Source organism: Notamacropus eugenii, chromosome 5 (genome assembly GCF_028372415.1).
Source record: "Notamacropus eugenii isolate mMacEug1 chromosome 5, mMacEug1.pri_v2, whole genome shotgun sequence".
Classification (NCBI taxonomy): Eukaryota; Metazoa; Chordata; class Mammalia; order Diprotodontia; family Macropodidae; genus Notamacropus; species Notamacropus eugenii.
In genome coordinates, this window is record NC_092876.1 from 152,854,514 (window position 1) to 152,871,026 (window position 16,513).

Genomic DNA, 16,513 nt, shown 5'->3' on the forward strand with positions numbered 1-16,513 from the left:
ATTTAAACAACTGAATGCAACTAGTATAAAAACTAAGGATTAATGATGATATATGAGTGGACTTTTAAAGAAAATAACGCCCATGGTAGAACAGAATACCTTTCTCAGTGATCCTTAAGTATGATTATTAGCAGAGTAACAAAAACAAACACTATTTGATTTTTTAAAATTTTGTTTTCAAAATGATCTGGAAATCTAACAAAAACAAACACTATTTGATTTTTTTTTTCATTTTGTTTTCAATATGACCTGGAAATCTTATTCTAGAAGCATCTCTTCTACCCTTGTTTACAGAAATGGGATTACAGACCAGGTTGATACCAAATCTCCTTCAAGTTTTTTCTGATTGCTTAAAGCTACTTCTCAACCATGACTATAGGTTATTCTGCTACTCAAGGTGTTAAAGAAAATTAAAAGGATAAATCTATCATTTATCCTTTTAGCCTCTTTGATAGCTCCATCTATCCATTCATCCATCCAACCTACTCATTCATACAATCTCATTCATATTTATATAACATTTTCCAATTTACTAATCATTTGTAAATTGTGCTTATCACAACAACCCACTACCATGGAGAGTTCAAGTCTTAAATTTAGTAGTATCAGTGGCAGTTCACTGTGACTCCCTTGCTGAACGCTTCCCACATGACTGAAGCTAAACATGAGGCAGATACAAAACTGTGTGTTCTCTTCTATGAAAGTATAAACCACCATGCACAGGAACTTTGTAATTCTACAGTTTTTCCCACTTTGGTGCCTTTACCTATATAATACTTGTTCTTCTACTTCATAGTAATCTAAGCTTGACTCTTTCTTCTTAAACAATATGCTGTTTTACAACAAAATTTTAAAAAAAAACTCTTCCTTTAAGTCTATAGTACTGTGTAACATTTAAAATTCAATAATTAAAAGAATTATCTTTATAGGAAAATATCATTGTTTGAATTAGCATTTAAAAGTAAACCTGATAAGGTTTTAAAGAGATTTAAAGTGATTTCATCATATTCTCATTCCAGAATATTCACAAATACTATGTGTTACAGTTTCATACAGAATGATATTATGTAGGGATTATTCTATGAAATAAACAGTATACTTACTGTATCCTATTTATCTGAACCTACCTTTTCCAGAATAGGAAGCCATGAAACTACAAGATGCAAGTTCTTCAAGCACAGCCAGTCTCCATTTTGAGCACATTCTCTCAACATCTGAATTGCTAAATCAGCTTGACCTTGGCCCATGGCAACCTAGAAGAAAAACAGAAAATAGTTACATTACAGAATGTATTGGCAGTGTCACATGCAAGACAAGAAATTAAGAAATTTATACTGAACTAAAGTTTAGAGCCTTTATGATCAGATTTCTGAGTTTTTTATAATTTACATGCATTCTAAAACCTAGCAGTTAATATTAAAATGCCATTTCTAATCAAACAATTAAGCAGTGATTATTCCTCCTTTCTCTTTCCTTTTGTTGTCAGAATTGTTGATTGCAGTGGCATTTAATCCTCTTCTCCCACTGCCTATGAAACCCACTAGCCAGTTTTCTCATAAAATGACCTACCCAAAATTAACTATCATCTTTCTACATCTGCATTTCCCTTGATACTTTCTCTGTAGTATTTCACGGTGCCTTTCTTTAAAATCTCTCTCTCATTCAAAATAAACACTAAAATATTTACAAGGCTATCTACTAAGACACATAAAAAAACCCATGACCACAAAACATTTTTTACAAAAATAGAGACAGATTTAAATAATTGGAGTGATCTTAATCATTTATGGTTAAAGCATGATGATGTAATAAAAATGAATATACAACCTCTAAATTAATTTACTTAACCAATGTCATATCAAGCAAACTACCAAAGTATTATTTTAGAAAACTTTCTTAAAAATTATAACAAAATTCATCTGAAATTAAAAAAAGGTTCAAGTTTTCAGAGGATTTTTTTAAATGGTTAAGAAATTAGATTGGCAGTATCAAATCTCAAACTATACAATAAAACAGTGATCATAAAAAATGTAAAAAAGTTGATCACTGGAACAGATTAGGAACACAATATACAAAGGCAAATATATACTAGTATTCAACAAATCTGAAGTCTTCAACTACTGGGATAAGGACTCATTGAGCAAAAACTTCTGGGTAAAATGGAAAGTCTTACTGAATTAGGTTTAGAATATGATCTCTCACTATGTACCACAATGAGCCTCAAACAAATTCAGGATCTTGATATAAAATGATGCAACATAAGCAAATTAAATAATTAAAGGTGAAAAAACAGCTTTTGCAACTATGGGTCGGAGAATAATTCATGACCAGATGAGGAATAGAGGGGATCACAGAAGATAAAATGGACAATTTTGATGACTTAAAATTTTTTAAAAACTGTATAAATAAAATTAATGAAGTTAATAGGGAAAAAGTTGATTGAAAAGTCCTTGTGGCAAGTTTTTTTAAGGTCTGCTATGAAAGATATACTGTGTTTTTGTGTTTGTCCTTCAAAGAGGATCATGACATCAAGATGATGACATGACTTTCAGTTGACTTTGATTTGGGTGAGGGAGGACTGTGTAAGGTCACCAATCTTACTTTCTCCTCCAGAAACATCTGGGTCCAGTGACCAGATATGCATCAGGAAGACTGGAGATGGCCCAGGATGCAATGGGAGACCTTTTTAGGCTGTCTTATCAGATTCTCACTTTGAGTGAGACACAGACCAAAGGATGAGAACCAATAGTTCACAAGGGAAGAAATCAAAGAAATTGACAGTCATATGAGAAAAATGCTCCAAATCATTAAAATAAAAGAATGCAAATTAAAGCAACTCTGTGGTTCTACCTTGCACATATAGATTGAAGACAGAAAAAGAAAATGGCAATCATTATTGGAAGAAATGTGGGAAAACAGACATACTGGTATCCTGTTGAAAGAATTGTGAATGGGTGTAACCATTCTGAAAGATTCTTTTTGGAACTATGCCTAACAAGCCATTAAACAATGCATACTCTTTGACCCAGCAATTACCACTACTAATTCTATACTCCCAAAGAGATCAATGAAAAAGTGAAGACTAAACACAAATATTTATAGTAGAAAGATTTATAGCAGAGAACTGGGAATTAAAGGGGCACCTATCAGTTAAGGAATGGCTGAATAAATTTAGGTAGGTGGACATGATGAAATATTGTGGTTCCTTAAAAAACGAAGCTAGAGATAGTTTCTGGAAAACTTGAGAAGATTTGCATGAGTAAAACAAACAGAAATGAGAGAAAAATGTATATAGTAACAACAACATAATGAGGAGGGGAGTAAAGTATAAGAATTGAATACAATATCCCAGTTGTAGTCTGACAGGGTAGAGTACCAAGGGACTATTACTTTCTTATTGGTGGAAGCAAGGCTTCACTTAATATAACATAAGATCTCATTAGCTATGCCTCTTTACAGTGCTGACTCATATTGAGCTTTCTGTCTACCAAAGCCTCCAGAATCTATAAGAAAAATAGATGTCTAACTATGCCTCCCCATCTCATTCTCATGGGCTTGATTTTCTGAATCATTTCAGTCTTCATCTTCCTTGACATCTTCTTGACATCTTCGCAACAGTTTATATTGTCCCTTTTACTTTTATTTTATATTGACCTTTTTGTTCTTGGTATTTTCTCCTCCTTTTGTTTCTAAAATTAACAATTTTTTTCTTGGTTCTCCTCTTACCTGTTTCCCTATTTCTTTCCCTGTTCTTATTTTGCCCCCTTAATAATGGTGTTCACCCATGGTCATGTTGTCTATTGGATTAGGTTTGGTTCCTAGCATTGCAAATAGAAAGAAAAGATGTACCCAAGAAGAATTTCAAAATAAGAAAAATAAAACTTGGTTGCAGATTGCATATATTACATAGATAGAAGGGAACAGTTAATAATGAATCCGAAGTTTCCAGTCCAGAAGCCCATAAGGCATTTAATCCAATTCAAGAAGAATTTGCTATATTCCTGATATTTTGTCACTCTAAGACATGGATATTTGTTAAGACAGGCTGCATTTGGGGTATAGATAATCATTTCACAAAACATCCAAGTGAACGATTGAGGAGGGGAGGTCACTGGAAACACAGCACAATAGCTCAGTTGAGTCAGGGGGTAGAGATGATTAACTAGAAGTCCTGACTTCACATTCATTATTAATCGAATGACCCTGGACAAGTATCTTGACTTCTGTCTGTGTCAATTTCCTCACATATAAAATGGAGATAATAGCAACACCTACCTGTCCCAGGGTTTTCAGAAGGCTAAAACGAAAATGATATTTGTGATCTAGCAACAATGGCTTCCTTGCATTCTCAATTCTGATGCTCTACTGCCTGACTCCAGGCATTTTCAATGACTGATTTCTGTGTCTAGAATACTCCTCCTCCTCACCTCTGCCTCCTTCCCTGGCCTCCTTCATGTTTCAGCTCAAAGCCAGTCTTCTGCAAGAGGCCTTTCCCAGTAGTCCTCAATGATAATACCTTTTCTCTGAGATTTCCACCAGATTTCCACCTTTGAGATTTACACACACACTCACACACACTTTGTATATGTATGCATGTACTACGTCTATATATATCCATAAAGATATGTATGCTTTTATATGTCTATCCATACATGTATGCACACATACATTTATATATTGTGTCTCTCCCATTAGACGATGAACTCCTTGAGGGAAGGGATTATTTTTACCCTTCTTTAGTGCTAAGCCCATACTTAGAACATGGTGGGGCAATGAACTGGCACAGTAGAAAGAGTGCCAGTTCTGAAGTCAGGAGGACTAATCTTTCTAAGTTCAAATCTGGCCTCAGATACTTTCAAGCTGTGTGATCCTGGGCAAGTTATCTAACCTTGTTTGTTTCAGTTTCCTCATCTATAAAAGGAGCCAGAGAAGGAAAGGACAAACCACTCTATTGTCTTTGACAAGAAAAACCTAAAAAAAGTTACAAGAGTCAGACACAACTGAAAAATGATAAAACAATAGAACATAGTAAACACTTAAGAAATGAGTATTGATTTAACTTGACCTGACATTTTAGGAATGATATTGATTAGCTAAAGATCATCCGAAGGAGGCCAAACAGGATGGGGAAAGCCCCAAGTCCATGTCATATGAAGATCCACTGAAGGAACTAGGGAAGAAAGGAACTTGATGGCTGTGATGAAGCATGTGAAGGGCTGTCAGGAGGAAGAGGGTTTCATTTGTTCCATTTGGTCCCAGAGAGCAAAGTGGCATATTCAGGCTCACAGAAGTTAAAGGAAGAGTAGTCTATCTATAACTACAAATCAGACCCTCTGAGGCCTAGTTCATTCATGCCTAGGTTTCTCTTAAGAGCTAACAAAATAAAATAGGACATTGATGTAATTATTACATAGATAATAGAAATAATCTCTCCCCAACTAATCTCACTTATCAAGATAGTTCAGATAAACAGATTTTATTATATAGCTTTGCTCTTTTTTTCCAGAAAATTATCTCAATATTCCAGTTTAAATCTTTCACAAAGGTATAACCCTATGACACAGTGTGTTCATCCTTTATTGCCAAAGAAGACCATGCCATCGGAGAATGCTTGCATGACTTGAACTTGACTTTGTTTTGAGTGAGGGAGGGCTGTGCAGGTCACCAGCCTCACTTCTCCTCCAGACCCATCTGAATCCAGTGACCAGATATTCATCAGGATGACTGGAGATGACCCAGGATGAGGAAATTGGGGTTAAGTGACTTGTCCAAAGTCACAGAGCTAGTGAGTGTTCAGTGTCCGAGGTGAGATTTGAACTCAGGTCCTCCTGACTCCTGCACTAGTGCTCTATCCACTGCACCACTCAGCTGCCCCCAAATGATGGAGTAAATTACATACTAATGAGTTGAAAAAAGAATAAGCAACAATTCTTTTCTCACCAATGGATAAAGTATTCTAATAATACTAACTGAAGTAGTAGTAATAGTACATTAGAAGAATTAATAGAAGCCACCTAGGACTAACCTGATGATAACAGTCTCCACTTCGTTCAGTATTAGCAAGTTCCTGTAGTTCTTGGGAAGGATCAGCTCCGGGAGAAATAATGATTAAAATGGGTTCAATTTCTAATGTCTCTTTGTATAGACGTTTCAGATTCAGAGGGGGTGGAGACAACTCTTTCATTCCTAAAATGCATATTAGGGGGAAAAAAAAGACAATGAACAAACACATATACCTTAAATCTCCTAATTAAAATAACTGCACATTGAGAAAAGGAGATAAATAAAATCTTCATCAATCATTTTTCATCTGGACATTATGGGAATGTATCAGTAAGTACCCCAACATACACAGGGGTCCTGCTACCACAGGTTCTTTGATCTTCATTCATAAAAGAAAGGGCAACTTTTGAGGGGTGAACAATCACTTTAATCAAGCACATGTATCATTCATTTAGTTCAGGGAAAAAGTCAGCACCTTGAACTTCAGAGAAAATACAGAAAAATCAAAAATCAACAGAAATGGCTTCCTCTGTCCAACCATAATCAATACATACATCACAATTCAACAGACAGGTCCAACTGTCTGACCATGGTTACCAGAGAGGGAAGCACCAACATCTGTGTTTTCCAAGATGGGGGGCTCCTTAATGGCTTCCCAGAGTCCTCAGCTGGTCAAACACACACTTCCAGTCGTTAAGTCCCAAAATAAAACATCACCTCAGAGTCTTTATACACAGTTTTAGAGCTAGAGGACATCACATGCCTGGAGAATCAGTGCCTCATTAACAAAAGGTGTGGACCTTCCTGCAGAGCTGTCCAGGTCCAACAATGGGTGGGAAAGATCCTCCTTAATCACATTATTCAGAGTCACTTTTGGTAAAACAAAAACAGCAAAAGATCCTACTTTGCTTGCCCTTATGGGTATGAGTCATAACATCATTAAATATGGAAGAAATGAATGCAAATTATCCTCAACTGTTGCACATTCATAGCTATGTAAAAAAAAAAAAAAAACAGATATAAAATAGATGCAAGGCAACCTTGATAGTTATCTTGAGGGAGAAAAGCACTAGCACCTGGGGGAGCAAGTAGGCAGAAAAGTTCTCATGCAAAAAGTGGTACTTAGGGGGCGGAGCCAAGATGGCGAAGTAGAAAGACGCACATACACATAGCTCCGAACACACAAACCACAGAACGGCAGAGGGGACTAACCCAGGGCGAATTCTGCACCCAGAGACCACGGAATATTGGAGCGAGGGAGATTTCTGTTCCGGAGAGACCTGCAAACCTCTCACGGGGGGACCTTCCCACCAGGGACTGGGCGCCGGGGCGGGAAGAGGAGAGCAGCCCTGCCGTGGCAGCGACACCGTGGGAAAGAGATCCAGCGGCCACGCGGGTCCCCCCACCCACAGAGGGACCTGCAAACCTCTTGGAAAAGGTCCGTTGCGCTGCAGACACGGTGCCCAGCCTGGACCTGCGGCGGCGACGGCGGCCACGGCTCTGAGAGACAAAGTTCTGAGAGGGATCCGGAGGCGGGATCTTCAGCAGCTGCACGGGCCCCCCACCAACAGGTGACTGACGGGGGTAGGTGAGAGAGTCTCTTTGGCAGGTTGAGAGGGGAGCATGGTGCCCCCATAGCTCGGGCCCCCGCGGGAGGTGGGGGCCGAGAGGTGGCTGCGGACGGGGGCTCCCCAAACGAGCAGGAGCCTGGATCTATTGTGGAAGGTCTGTGTATAAACCCCCTGAGGGAATTGAGCCAGAGAGGCGGCCCTGCCCCTGACCTCTGCACCTAAGCCTAATTTAACACTGAATAACAGCCCTGCCCCCGCCAAAAATCCTAAGGCGGGAAGCAGCATTTGAATCTCAGTCCCCAAACGCTGGCTGGGAGGACCAGGAGGCGAGGTGGATGTGAGGAGAACATTCAGAGGTCAGGCCACTAGGGGGAGACAATGCCAAGAAAAGGGAAAAGAAATAAAACTATTGAAGGGTACTTTATGGGAGAAAAATCACTTCCTCCCTTCCTTTCTGATGGGGAGGAACAAGGCTTGCCATCAGGCAAAGACACAGAAATCGAGGACTCTGTGCCCCAGCCCACCCAATGGGCTCGGGCCATGGAAGAGCTCAAGAGGAATTTTGAAAATCAAGTTAGAGAGGTGGAGGAAAGACTGGGAAAGGAAATGAGAGGGATAAGGGAGAAGCATGAAAAACAGATCAGCTCCCTGCTAAAGGAGAACCAAAAAAATCTTGAAGAAATTGGCACCTTGAGAACTGGCCTAACTCATCTGGCAAGGGAGGTGCAAGGGGCCAATGAGGAGAAGAATGCTTTCAAAAGCAGAATTAACCAAATGGAAAAGGAGATTCAAAAGCTTACTGAAGAAAATAGATCTCTCAAATCTGGAATGGTACAGATGGAAGCTTTGGACTTTTCGAGAAAGACAGATATCTCAGAACATACCGTGCAGATTCGAAAAATGGAAGATAATGTGAAATATCTTATTGGAAAAGCAACTGACCTGGAAAATAGAATCAGGAGAGACAATGTAAAAATTCTGGGTCTACCTGAAAACCATGATCAAAAGAAGAGCCTAGACATCATCCTCCACGAAATTATCAAGGAAAACTGCCCTGAGATTCTAGAACCAGAAGGCAAAATAAATATTCAAGGAATCCGCAGAACACCGCATGAAAGAGATCCAAAAAGAGAAACTCCTAGGAGCATTGTGGCCAAATTCCAGAGTTCCCAGGTAAAGGAGAAGATATTGCAAGCAGCTAGAAAGAAACAATTCAAGTATTGTGGAAATACAATCAGGATAGTACAGGATCTGGCACCTTCTACATTGAGGGATAGAAGGGAATGGAATAGGATATTCTGGAGGTCAAAGGAACTAGGACTGAAGCCAAGAATCACCTACCCAGCAAAACTGAGTATAATACTTCAGGAGAAAAAATGGTCCTTCAATGAAATAGAAGACTTTCAAATTTTCCTGATGAAAAGACCAGAGCTGGAAAGAAAATTTGACTTTCTAACACAACAATGAAGAGAACCATAGGAAGGCGAACAGCGGAGAGAAATCATAAGGGACTTACTAAAGTTGAACTGTTTACATTCCTACATGGAAAGACAATATTTGTAACTCTTGAAACATTTCAGTATCTGAGCACTGGGTGGGAGTACACACACACACACATGCACATACGTACACATACATAGAGACAGAGTGCACAGAGTGAATTGAAGAGGATGGGATCATATACTAAAAAAAAAAAAATGAAATCAAGCAGTGAGAGAGAAATATTGGGAGGAGAAAGGGAGAAGTTACATGGGGCAAATTATCTCTCATAAAAGAGGCAAGCAAAAGACTTATTAGTGGTGGGATAAAGAGGGGAGGCAAGAGAAAAACATGAGATCTACTCTCATCACATTCCACTAAAGGAAAGAATATAATGCACACTCATTCTGATAGGAAAACCTATCTCATAATACAGGAGAGTGGGGGACAGGGGCACAAGAAGGAAGGGGGGGAGGATAGAGGGGAGGGCATGGGGAGGAGAATGCAATACGAGGTCGACACTCACGGAGAAGGAAAGGACCATAAGAAAATAGAAGTAATGGGGGACAGGACAGGATGGAGGGAAATATAGTTAGTCTTATACAACACAACTAGTATGGAAATCATTTGCAAAACTAAACAGATATGGCCTATATTGAACTGCCTGTCTTCCAAGGGGAAGGGGTAGAGAGGGAGGGAGCTAAAGAAGTTGGAACTCAAAGTGTTAGGACCAAATGTAATGTTCTTACCACTGGGTAACAAGAAACACAGGTTAAGGGGTCAAGAAAGCTATCTGGCCCTACAGGACAAAAGAGAAGACGGAGACAAGGGCAGGGAGGGAGGATAGAGGAGAGAGCAGATAGGTCACAGGGGCAATTAGAAAACTTGGGTCTGGGGGGGGGAGGGGGAAAAAAGGGGAGAAAATTTGTAACCCAAAATTAAAAATTTAATAAAAAAAAAAAAGTGGTACTTAAAATGAGACCAAAGAGTCCAAGTACACACAGCAGAAGAGGGGGTTATTACATACCTTGGAGACAGCTTATGCAAAGGCACAGAGACATGAGATCGTATATCAGTTACAGCAAGAAGGACTATTTGGCTGGACTGCAGGATGTGGGAAGCAGAGTGATGTGCAATAAGGCAGGAAAGGTAGGATAAGACAAAATTATATATTGCCAAATTAAATGGAAATCATCTCTTCTTCTGGGGGCTTAAAGTATGTCCAACTTGGAAATTAAATCACAGAAGGACTTTCTTTTGAATCCATTACATTTGACTATCTGCTAATTTATTTGGGAAAATGTGCTAGGCAGTTTCATCTTTGGGAGAACTGAGTGAATATAGCTTCACAAAATACAAGAGTACCATTACAATTACATGGAAAATTTTGTCAGTCCAAAAGACTAGAAAATTATTATAGAGAAAGAGGAAATATTCAGTTTCATAGACTATTAATTAGAGCAAGAAGGAAACCTTAGAGGTCATTCAACTTAATTGTTCATTAAATATTTGACAAGTGGTTATCACAATCCTAAGTATCTGCTTCTTTATCAATTTACTCTTTGGTGTCCATTCCTCCCATGAATATTTGGAACGATGTACCCCAGGTTGATGGAGGAAGTGTTTTTACATTTACTCTTTTTACAAATCCAACTCAATATACCTTTCATTCAAGCTAACTGTATCGACATGTTAACTATTACTGGTAGGGGCAACAGTGGGGGAGGCTCATGAATACAGAGACCCATAGAGTACAGAGGGGAAAGCTGCCTCCCCAGGAAGACAGATGCAAACTATATTATAATTTACATCATATATTATTATTATACTTGGAAGTGATAGGGAGCCCCTGGAGTATATAATATATATTAATAGCCCAACGAAAATTTCTTAATGCTTACTATTTGCCAGACACTGTGTTTAGCACTGCATGAATTGACTGACAAAGGTTTGGGTGCAGGAGTTCTAAAACTTACTGGAAACAGCTTAAAGGAAACAAAATTTAAGTATTAAGACCAAATAAAATAATATACAAACTGATAAAATAAGGAGGTAAAGGGCTTTTAATGATAAAAAAGTTCTTATTTAAAAGATACATAAGTCTTACCTTTTAATCATGTGATAAAGTGTGATTTTTAAAAAATAACACATCCAATTAGAATTTAATAGGGGATTGTGGAGGTTATTGTTAATATGTTGTTCACTCTTAAATTATATGAGATATGATACCTTAGCTAAGGCTAAGGTTTTCCAGTTTGAGAGGGGAATATAAATTGTATTCAAGGCTTGCTCCTGCTTGTGGGATTCATTTCTACCCCGCTGAGAGACTAATGAGGGAGGGTGCAATAAACAAATTGGTTCCATGCAACGTATATGCCTTAAGGAATTCTTGTTTAGTAATGAGTAGGAACAACTTTTCAGAGGAATATATAAATACTTTAAGGGCTTCTGGACTGTGCATTTTTACCTAGTTTTAGAGAATTCAAAAAGACAAAAGCACCAACAGAACATGGATAGATATGACAATTTCTTTTTTATTTCTAAGCCATAAATTGTGTAAGAAAGGGGATCAGAGCCAATGCCTTTCAGCCAGTCAGTCAAAAAATATATGTATTTATTAAGTGCCTACTATCTTCCAGGCACTGTTATAAATACCGGGAGGAAAGACAAAAGAGTACCCACTTCCCAGGAGTTCCCACACCTCATAAACCACTATGTGCAAATAAGGTAGATGTGGTATAAAAAGGAAAAAAATCAACAGACAGAACACTAAAATTAAGACTTCTTGTAGGAGACAAGATTTTAGCTGAAACTTGAAGGTGGCCACAGAAACAGGGAAACAGAGATGAAGAGGGAGAGCATTCCAGACATGGGGGACAGCCAGTGAAAATGCCCAGAGTAGGAAGATAAGAGTGTCTTGTTCAAGAAACAACAATAAAGGGATAGCAGAGTACATGAGGCAGGGGGAGGGATGTGTGCATGTGCAGGTATAAGACCACCTGAAAGGGGTGATGTGGTGTAGATTATAAAGGGTTTTGAATGCCAGAGGATTTTTTAAATTTAATCTTGGAGGTGATAGGGAGCCACTGGAGTACATGGGTCTGGGAGTGGAGGTGAGGAGATGTGGTTAGACCTACACTTTAGGAAGATCACTGATTGCTGAATGTAGAATGGATTGGAAAGGGGAAACACTTGTGGGAGGGAGACCAAACAGCAGGCTATTACAATAGTACAATCATAAAGAGAGCCTGCACCAGAGGTGATTGAGATGAGCCTGCACCAGGGGTGATAGCAGAAGAGATGTTACAAAGGTAAAGCTGATAAGCTTTGGGAACAAATTAGAAGAAGACACCTACACTGTGAGTCCGGGAGGAATTTGATCAGCAAATATTTATTAAGTGCTTGCTATATGATCCAGGCACTAGAGATATAAGGCTGAAATCAAACCTGTCTCTGCGCTCAAAGAGTTTAGCTTCTACTGAGAGGATAAGTAAATTCACAGTATTTAAAAAGTAAAATAAAGTCATTTCAGGAAGAGACTGAGGAAAGAGGTAGAGACACAGAGAGAGATACAGACAGAGAATAACTGGGTTGGATGAGAAGGGAAGATCAGGAAAGGTGTAATATAGGAAGTGACACCTGAACTCTAACTTGAAAGAAAGTAGAAATTCTATATGGTGCAGGTGAGGAGGCAGTATATTCTTGACATTGGGTGACAGGATGGTGAAGTTATAGAATGTAGCATAGAATGCTGTGTACAGGGAATAGTCAGCCATTTTGACTATAAAGAAGAAAACAAAGAGGAGACAAATATGAAATAAGACTGGCAAGGTAGGTGAGAACCAATTTAAATGTCAGGCTGAGCAGTTCGTAAAGGCAATAAAAAGCTACTAAAGTTTTTGTCTGGGAGATGGGAGGTGTCACGTGATCTGCTGTACTCTTCAGGAGTATCAGTTTTGGCAGCTCAATTCAGACACCATGAAGCCTCTTCTGATTCTCCCAGCTGCTAGTACCTCCCTCATTCCAATTATCTTTGTAAGAGGAGTAATCCCTATTGCTACCTCAATAAATAAGAAATCTCTAACTTCTCAATTAAATAAATCAACCAAAGATATGAACTTAGTGTGAACAAGGACTACTGAATCAAAGGCATTTTAAATAGATACAAAAAAATTCCTTGATTAATTTGGAAAGAGTGAAGACCGTTGGACAAAATGAAATGACACAACAAAGGATGTTCATATTGGTTGAGGAGATTTGTGTCTCCTCCTGCTGCCTCCTCCACTACCAAAGAACCTGGAGATCTTCAAAAGGGTCCAGATATTTGGAGTTTCTAATTGCTATCCAAGTAGCATCACCAAAACATGAACTGGGGAGGTGGTACTTGCCTGAGGAATCAAGGACAAACAACATATGCTGAGGAAAGGGAGCTCCAAGATCCCAAAAGAAGCCCAACACAAGCTCTACTGTGCCTAAGGGAAACTTCATGAACATCCAACTTTCAGTGACCAAAACGTCAATAATCTCTGCCACGTGTGTTCTAAGCTGGAGCAGTTTCCGCAGGAATGTAGACATGCTGATGGGAAGATATGTCACAGACTTTGGAAGGATGCTCTGTACTAATTTTCTTACTATATACCACCTTAATAAAATGTCCCTCTAAAATATATTTAATCTAGCTACCTAGATTGACATCATTTGATAATCAACAGAGGCAACATAACAATGTGGGTTATAGTACTAGAAAAATCCACTCCCCAATCTCAGGATCTCCAGGACCATGAGAAGAAGAGAAGTAGTTGAGTTCCCCAGTGCCAGGGGGGGGTTGAGCACATGCTGTAACACATATATGTATATTGAAACAATCAATGAATGGTCCAGAATTGGCAAGGGAAGTGATAAGGATTTATTTTTTACAGCACCATCACAATGTGTGTCTAAGTTCTTAATTTAAGGGTGTATTTTATATTTATACACACACACAATTTACATATATATGAATGTTATATATAGTATATATACTACATGTAGTATATATACATTATATGCACATGCACAGTTATGTATATGTGTACATATATGTGTTTTGTACATATTATGTAAATATTTTGTGTGTGTGTGTGTATGTGTGTGTGTGTGTGCACATGTACAAATTGGGTCCCCCAGCAGAATGTAAGCTCCTTAAGGGCAGGGACAGTTTTCTTTTTAACTTGTTATTTCTGAAGTCTAGAGTATAATAGACTCTTAAAAATCTTTTTTCAATTGACTTATTAAGTTGAGCCTCTATGAAAGATTTATGGAAGGATATCAGAAAAAATCTCAAACAAAGAGAAGAAATTGAGAAGTTGCCACCTGAACAGATAGAAGAGGAACCAACACTGATGAGGGCATGGAGAAGCAATATATTAAAGCATGTTTTGAGAATCTGGTGTAGATCTTGAAATTAAATAATTGCTTCTATTAAAATAACTGTTTAGTGGGATAGGCCTCCTCATATTTTAAAACATAGTTTTCTGAAAGTTCCTCCAAAGCTCAGCCTGATTCCTCCAACACTTGTTGTTTTTTACTTTTTGAAATTACTTCATATTACTTTACATAGTATAATTTATTTATTTGTGTATATCCTTATGCCACTAAGTAGAATTTTCAGCAGGGAATTTTTGTCTTTGTTCAATGAGGTCCTATCATAGTATATATATGGCACTTAAAATCAATCAACCAAAAAGCAATTACTGGTTACCTCCTTTGCATGATATAGTGCAAGGCACTATAGATATAAAAACAAAGAATGAAAATAGAAGTCATTGGACTTTACTGAGTTGGCAGAAAGTGACATGGTCAGATTTTAGCTTAAGGAAAGGCCCTTTGGAAGCAGTATGTATGATGGCTAGAGTGGGAAGAGATCTGAGGCAGTGAAACTAATTAGGAGGCCACTGTGATAATCAAGATGAGGGGTGAGGTGAGCCTGAACTAAGGTGTGGTTGTTTGAGCAAAGACAGTGGGCCATACAAAAGAAATGTGGTAAAGGAAAACATGACAAGATTTGGCAAATGATTGGGTAATGGACAGTGTAGAATCAAAGACAATGCCAAGGTTAGGAACCTGGGTGATAAGGTGAATGGTGATGCCTATGGCAGAAATAAGGAAGTTTTGAGGAGGGATGGGTTTAGGGAAAAAAAATAATGAATTCTGTTTTGGATATTCTGTGTTTGAGATGTCCTGAAATAAATAAATATCCTTGAACTGAACTGAACTGAACTGAAATAAAAGGCTTATTTGGAAAATGGCTGCTAATAAAAAAAAAAAAGACAAAAAGCCCAAACTTAACATTACAGCATATGTGTATATGCTGTATGTAAATCATATACATATATAAAATAAGTAAATATAAAAAGTGAATTTTATATATTAAGTGTAGTAAAATATTTTATTCTAGAGAAAGGGTCAAAGAAAACATTAATAAGTTACACTACTAAAGAAAATACAGAAGTTATTCATCTTGCTTAACTATACCAATTCTGTCTTCAAATGCTCTAATGCAATTTTCCGGACATTTCTAAGTGAATAGTTCTACTTACAGTGTGATTAAATTTAGGAAAATAAGTGGCCATGTCTCTGGACAAATATCATTATAAATGTCAGCATAAATCAATACCATCTTGTCAAGTTAGAGAGCACAAAATGTCAGTGTCGTTGTGCATTGCTAGATGTTAAACTACTGGATTAGTCTTAAGAAATGACAATGATGGATTCAAAGTCAGAAATGGAAGAAAAGAATGATGGATTTGAAGTCAAAAGTCATGAGTTCAAATACCAGTTCCAGCACTAATAAACTGAGTAACACTGGGATTCAGTTCCTTCTTCTAAAAAATGACTTAGGCCAGCACACACAACCTACAAGATCTCACTTAGGTCTAAATTTATGATCCTATTCCTCACTATAAAATCCACTGTGTTATTCTGCCTATCCTGATTCTCTGTCTTCCTGTAGCATTTCTTAAGAGTACTGCATCACAGATTTAGAACACATCAAAGATCTTCTAATCTCCTCTTAATATAGACGAAGATTTGGAAGCCCAGATATTTTAAGTGTAAAGGAGGTTGATCAGGGGAGCTTCCAAAATACTGAGCCTTTGTCTGTAATTTCTTAAAGAGACTCTTCCTAAATCAGGGGTTCTTAACCTGGGGTCCATAAATAGATTTCAAGGGGTCCATGAACTTGGATGGTTAAAGAAAAATTACATCTTTATTTTCAGTAAATTTTAACTGAAATTTAAAATTCCCTTCCCTTATTCTGAGAATGGATCCATAAGTTTTACCAGATAGTGATATGTGGTCTCCCCCTAGGAACAATTAATAAGTTCCTTGGAACAGAGGCAGATGGGACTTATGCATACTTTCCTATAGCGTTCTCACTCACCCACAAAGCACAAGAGGAAACTAGATTTTTCCAGCCCAAG

General features: G+C 38.0%; 1 protein-coding gene across 6 annotated transcripts in view; it reads right to left on the reverse strand.

Annotated features, from left to right (window-relative positions):
* The window catches only part of DYNC2H1 (dynein cytoplasmic 2 heavy chain 1), a 413,209-nt gene that overhangs the window by 138,876 nt on the left and 257,820 nt on the right, over positions 1 to 16,513 (reverse strand). For all 6 annotated transcript variants that reach the window (XM_072611238.1, XM_072611237.1, XM_072611242.1 and 3 more), the window contains 2 exons: positions 6,026 to 6,186; positions 1,128 to 1,253 (listed from right to left, as the gene is read on the reverse strand). In XM_072611238.1, coding sequence (XP_072467339.1) covers positions 1,128 to 1,253; positions 6,026 to 6,186 — 287 coding nt within the window. The remainder of the gene's footprint in view (positions 1 to 1,127; positions 1,254 to 6,025; positions 6,187 to 16,513) is intronic.